The sequence below is a fragment of the Marmota marmota genome, unplaced genomic scaffold (assembly GCF_001458135.2).
Source record: "Marmota marmota marmota unplaced genomic scaffold, marMar, whole genome shotgun sequence".
NCBI lineage: Eukaryota > Metazoa > Chordata > Mammalia > Rodentia > Sciuridae > Marmota > Marmota marmota.
Window position 1 is genome coordinate 18,753,389 of NW_026000101.1, and position 6,517 is coordinate 18,759,905.

At 47.5% G+C, this 6,517-nt stretch overlaps 1 protein-coding gene across 5 annotated transcripts in view; it reads left to right on the forward strand.

Moving 5' to 3' along the window:
• Nucleotides 1-2,511: 2,511 nt before the first annotated feature.
• The window catches only part of Aqp7 (aquaporin 7), a 16,631-nt gene continuing 12,625 nt past the window's right edge, over nt 2,512-6,517 (forward strand). For 3 of the 5 annotated variants that reach the window (XM_015492446.2, XM_048783509.1, XM_048783508.1), the window contains exons 1-2: nt 2,512-2,668; nt 4,005-4,055. In XM_015492446.2, the coding sequence (XP_015347932.1) occupies nt 4,030-4,055 (26 nt within the window). In that variant the 5' untranslated portion in view covers nt 2,512-2,668; nt 4,005-4,029. Of the gene's footprint in view, nt 2,669-3,635; nt 3,752-4,004; nt 4,056-4,137; nt 4,249-6,517 lie in introns of those variants that run through there. The other 2 variants (XM_048783507.1, XM_048783506.1) reach the window with 2 other exon arrangements.

Here is a 6,517-nt window from a genome sequence, read left to right on the forward strand (position 1 = left end):
ACACATGCCTATAATCCTAGGAAGCTGAGACAGGAGGATTGCAAGTCAAAGCCAGCCTTAGCAACTTGGCGAGGCCCTAAGGATCTTAGTGAGACCCTGTCTCAAAATTTAAAAAAATAAAAAGGCAAGGATGTGGCTAGTGGTTAAGCACTAGTGGGTTCAATCCCTGGAACAACAACCAAAAAATAATAATAATTTTTGGGGAGATGCTGGGGATTGAACTCATGGCCTGTCACAAGCTAGAAAAACATTCTACCACTGAGCCATCCCCAGCCCATCTTCATACATATTTAAATTTTAGGTTAGATGAACATTAATATTCCCAATCACCAGTTTACATTGTAAAACTTTTAGTATGGTAATAAGTGAGCAGTTGATGAGCACTGGGTGATTTCCAACATTTTACTAGCAATCACCTGCATGGCAGACAAAATTAAAATTAGAAAACTAAACAATTGCTAAAAGAGGGACCAAATGCTTAAGGATACACTAAAGTTTGCAAAAAAAATTCCTGTGCTGCATCAATATTACTGATTAATTTTCAACCAATGTATCATTTCCACCAATTTAGTTTTTTAGTTAATCATCTGTTGATGCCTTCACAAACCTTTTCCTGGGTACTCTCTGCATGCCAAAAATAGCTGAGTGGGAGCGGCCTCATATACTCCAACCCTGTTTTGTGGATTGGGGAACAGAAACCTGAAGCAAGGAGTGAAACAGGGTTGGTTATACAGTGAATTTGATGTTCAGCTTGGACTCAAAAAACCCAGGTCAGTGTGCAAGGCATCAGAGCGGTGGGTCATATTGTAGCACAGAGTGGGAAGGGACTGTCTTCACTACCTCTAACGCATGCAGCCCCATAAAATTTGCCCTAGGGCCCAACTCCAAAATAGCTCCTAATTCACTCCCATCTAATTCTGCCCAAGTTCTGGCCTTACCTGAGATCCCATCTCACTTTTGACCTTATCTCCTCTCTTACCCTGATAATATTCACAGGAAAGGAATAAAGGCAGGTCTCCTCCTCTTCCAGGCACATCTCTTCCTCCCTGAAGGAAGAAACCTAGCATCCTGATTTTACTTAGGATCTCCAGAGGGGAATTAAGGGCACAACCTTAGACTTCTGGGGCTGCAGTGGAAGCTAGTTCCTAAAGGAGGGCTTCTGACTTCAGGAACCCTGGTACTACAGCCTCCTTCTCCCCTGCTCTGCTGCCACCTGCTGGGCATGTTGGGATGGGTGTATGGGGAAGCGACTGAGGCTATGCAGGTTCCAGACCTGGCCCGGTCTTTGGCACCCTCTAGAGGACAGTTTCATACATAGATTGGATTTTGGGTAACCGAACTCTATACCCCGGGGGGCTGCTGACCTCAGAAGCTCCCTGGACTTACTGCTTATTGTCCACCACTCCATTGGCAGGTGTCCTTATGGTCTGCAGACCAGCAACATCTTCCTTATGTCTTATCACTGTATCACCTGCTCAGATCCCCAGCTGCCACCTTGTCCTTCCAGACCCAGCCAAGATTTGACTCTAAAAGACCTCTTGGACCTAAGTGTGGTAGGACAGGTACTCGGGAGCCTGAAGCAAAAGGATTGGAAGTTTGAAGCCAGCCTAGTGACTTAGCAAGACCATGTCTCAAAAATTTTTAAAAAAAATTTAAAAGGGTTGAGGGTGGCCGTGCTGGTACCAAAAAATAAAAAGGTTTGAGGGTGTTGCTCAGTGGTAGAGTGCTTGCCTAGCGAGTGAGAAGCCTTGGGCTCAATCTCTAGTACAGCCAACAAACAAACAAAACAACAAACAAAAAACCCCAACCTCTCAGACTGCAGCTTGTCTCCAGGCTCCCTCCTGACCCCATTTTGGTCACTGAGCTCCTACAGCCCTGAGCTCTATCCCTCACTGGTCCAGCTTTGCTCCTTCATGAGGCCTAGGTTTCCCCATCTTGGCCTCAGACAGGGGCCCCTAGGGGACTAGGCCTGGGTTCCCCCCTTCCCTCTGGAATGGGGTTTCCCTGAAAATATTGCTTTTGTGTCTTTCCCTTCAGATTGGGGCCCTTGAGGACAGTTCCTGAGTCCCCTTCCCTACTTCAGGTCAAGGACTCCCTGAGGATGGACTCAGAATCTATTTCCCCACCCCACCCCCAGTTGACTACTGATATCCAGAAATTTCTACCTACAGTCCCTATTCTGTAGCTGGCGGCCTAGGAGCCTCTGTAGCCTTTTGCCAGGTTTGGGACCCTGGAAGAGCTACCTTAGGCTCTGGTCCTGGAGACAGGCCCAACATCTGGCTTGGAGGATCGTTCTTTCCCTTGGGACTGAGAGGAGAAAAGTGCCTACCTGGAGTTCCACAACTGACTTCACAAGGGCTGCCACAGAACTTACTTTCCAGGGTGCCATTGGCAGGCGGAGGAATACTATTTTGGGCAGTGCATCTGGACTTGGCTCAAGTGGCCAAACCCCTGTCCTACTGACCTCTCCCCTGGAGGGGCAGGAGCAGCACTTGAGGCTGCTCTGGGAAGGGCTGAGGGGCGGGCTCTGGACTAGGGACAAAGAGATAAATGAGCTCCAACTGGGGGTACAGACTGTGCCGACAGTAATGGAGGAACAAGACTGAGACCTACTTTAACTGAGAAGCCCCCAAGATAAAGGCTGAGACACCTAAGGCACTTCAGCAGAGTGAGTGGGGATTCAGGCAGAGCTGGGGCAAGGTGGTCTCCTCAAGGTGAAATCCTGGAAGGGCCTTGGGGGATCATGCAGGGAAGAGGTGGCTGAAGGATTGACTGTGAAACAAGTACCAACTGGGGGAGTTGAAGGCTTGGCTTTTCTGTTCTGGTTCAGTCCTGTGTTGCTGTGTGATATGAGCACATAGCACCCTCTCTCTGGGCCACAGTTTCCTTACCTGTTAGTTGACTTCTGGGACAACCAGAGCAGCTTGGTGGTACAGACTTTGAGAATGCATTGGGCTGGGAAGTCAGTAGAGCACAGGGGTGGGAGGAGAAGAGAGCTGTAGAGGATTTACCCTGGACCAGGGCAAAAGGGACAGGCCAGCTGTTAGCTTGCAGAAGCATCTTCTCCCCGGGGTTCCCCTCCCTTGGTGCTGGAGAGTTTCTGCCTTCAGAGTTGAGAATATGAATTTGTGCTGCAGTCAGAGGAGATTAGGTTAGAGAGTGAGGTCATGCTGGGCACGGTGGCACATGCCTGTAATTCCAGTAATTTGGGAGGCTGAGGCAGGAGTATAGTGAGTTCAAACCCAGCCTCAGCAATCAATGACACCCTAGTCTCTAATAAAATATAAAAAAGGGCTGAGGAATGTGGTTTTGTGGTTAAGCACCCCTGGGTTCAATCCCTGTGTGTGTGTGTGTGTGTGTGTGTGTGTGTGTGTGTGTGTGAGAGAGAGAGAGAGAGAGAGAGAGAGAGAGAGAGAGAGAGAATATAGGATGAGGAAAACGCAAGGGTTATTTTCATGCTGTCAGTTTGAGAGAAAAATAGGAGTGGCGGGGGGAGGATGTTTGAGGAAAGGTGTGTGGGGGGATTAGTCTTTGTTCTGAGGTGGAGGCATGAGCTAAATGAGTTTTCAGGGCCACATCCTGTGTGCATGAGTGTAGGGAAGAGGTCCTGGAAAGTCACAGTTTAAATCATCAACAAGTGAGCTTGAGGTTATATTAAAGGCATGATATCTGTTATGAGAGGCTGGAGTCACTGAGGGGAGGCTGCAGACCTTGCACTGTCCAAAACTGAGTGTGTTGCAGACTTGGGAAGGTCAGGAGGACCTCTGAAGGGCCTGGCCCAGAAGTCAGGGGTCCTGAGGCCAGCATGGGTAGAGGGGTGGGACTCCAGGGCCTCTTGCTATTGGCTGAGGCACACCCAGTCATGCCAATTTGGCTGAGTTGAGGGGGTGGCACTAGCAGGAGCTAGCTGCCCAGTGACTTCTCCCCTGTGGGACTGAGTCTGATGGGAATGTGGGACGGCGTTCTGCATCCCGCAGCCCAGTGACCTCTCTTTGGCTTCACAGCATCTACAAATCTGAAGGACAAAATATGGCTCAAGTAGGTGGGCAGAAGCGGTAAGTACCCCACCTCATTCCCCATCTCAGCCTCCTGTCCTCCTCCAGGCACACCTTAGTGTCCCCCCTGTCCTTTCCTCAGCCTCTCCCTTCTGGCAGCTGCTCCCCTAGTCCCCATCCTTCCTGCTTCCCTCGAAGCCCATGGATGAGAGAAGTGTGTCTCCCACCTGTCTCTCAAGTCCTCACAGCACAGGTAAGCCCAGGCTGGGCCCTGGGGTGAGGGGCTCAGAGAGACAAAGGGTTCAGGGGTTGGTCAGTGTGTTCTGACTGCCCCTCTCAGCTGAACTGAACTTCCCATTTCTTGGCCCCTTGGGATGGAACAAGAGCCGGAGTTTTTGCACGATCTAATCCCCTTTAGCTCTCTGCTGATCCCCACCCCCGCCTCACTGTCCCTCCTGTAGCCACACACAACCTTGGCTTTCTGCAGACAGCTCAGAGTCCTTCTGTGACTCATCCCTCTGCCTGAAGTGCTCTCCCACAGTTATCTACTTGGTGCCTTCCTTCCCCTCCCTCATGTCTAGTCAAAGGCCATCTTCTTGGGGCTGGGATTGTGGCTCACATGAAAGAGGCATTGGGTTCGATCCTCAGCATGGCATAAAAATAAATAAATAAAGGTAAAAAAAAAAGACACTTCTTAAAAAAAAGAAAGTCCATCTTCTCAATGCAGCTTACTCTGCCTACTCCACTTACAATCACACTCCACGCCTACCAGCTCCCCCTTTCCTTACCCCAGTTCCCCCATGGGTTCTACTACTTTCTAACCCATGAATGCACTTGTTTATTTCATTGCTGTTAGCTCCACAAGAGCAAATTTGCCATTTGTGTACTCTTAGATTGAGAGAATGAATGTTCCTCCCTCCTGTCCCGATGACATTGCTGTGTCCAGCCCACATCTTCCTCCTGGGCTTTAGACACCAAAGACCTGTTGGTGTCCTACACACAACTCAGATCCTAGTTGAAAACAGCCTCCTTCACTCCCTCTGAGTCTGTTCCTCTGCCTGTGACCTCAGCTCAGTCAGGTGTTCCCTTCTCAGTTGCTCAAGCCAAAAGTCAAGGACACATCCTTGACATTTCCCTCACATCTAGTCATATCTAGAAATATCTAGAATGTGTATGCCTCCCACTATTGATTCTACCACCACCCTACTTCCTTACAGCCAGTGTAATCACCACCTGCCCTCTTCTTCCTCTTTATCCTCCATACCCCAGCATCTCTCTCCTCTCCAGTCCTTTCCAGTCTTTTCCCAGTTTAGTCCTCCCCCTCACAGTCATTGGGACCTGAAATTCACTTAATTTTTTTTTTTTTTGGTACTGAGGATTGAACCCAAGGGCACATAAGCACTGAGCCATATCCCCAGCCTTTTTATTTTGTATTTAGAGACAAGTTCTTACTGAGTTGCTCAGGGCATTCCTAAGTTGCTGAGGCTGGCTTTGAACTTGTGATCCTCTTCAGCATCCTGAGCTGCTGGAATAACAGATGTGCACTACTGCACCTGGCTTTTTATTATTATTTGTTCTACTTAGTTGTACATGACAGCAGAATGCATTTTAATTCCTTGTATACAAATGGAACACAACATTTCAGTTCTCTGGTTGCACCATTTGTCCAATCATACGTGTACCTAGGGTAATGATGTCCATTTCATTCCACCATCTTTCCTACCTCCACAACCCCTCCTCACCCTCCCCTTTGCCCAATTCAAATTTCTTCAATTTTTTACCCCCACCCCATCGTAGATCAGCATCCACTAATCAGAGAAAACATTCGGCCTTTAGTTTTTTGGATTGGCTTACTTCACTTAGCGTAATATTCTCCAACTTTGTCCATTTACCTGCAAATGCCACAATTTTATTCTCTTTTATTGCTGAGTAATATTCCATTGTGTATATATATACCACCATTTCTTTATCCATTCATCTACTGATGGGCATCTAGGTTGGTTCCACAGTTTAGCTATTGTGAATTCAGTTGCTATAAACATTGGTATTGTTATGTCACTATAGTATGCTTATTTTAAGTCCTTTGGGAATAAATCAAGGAGTGGGATAGTTGGGTAAAATGGTGGTTCTATTCCAAGTTTTCTGAGGAATCTCCACACTGCTGTCCAAAGCGGTTGCCCCAATTTGCAGTCCCACCAGCAATGTATGAGTGTACCTTTTCCCCCACATCCTCTCCAACTCTTATTTATTATTGCTTGTATTCTTGATAACTGCCATTCTGATTGGGGTGAGATGAAATCCTAGAGTAGTTTTGATTTGCATTTCTCTAATTATTAAAGATGTTGAACACTTTTTCATATATTTGTGGTTCGTTTGTATATCTTCTTCTGAGAAGTGTCTGTTCAGTTCCTTAGGCCATTTATTGATGGGCTGTTTCTTTTTTCCTCTTTCTTTCTTCCTTCCTTCCTTTCTCTCTCTCTCTCTCTCTCTCTCTCTCTCTCTCTCTCTCTCTCTCTCTCTCT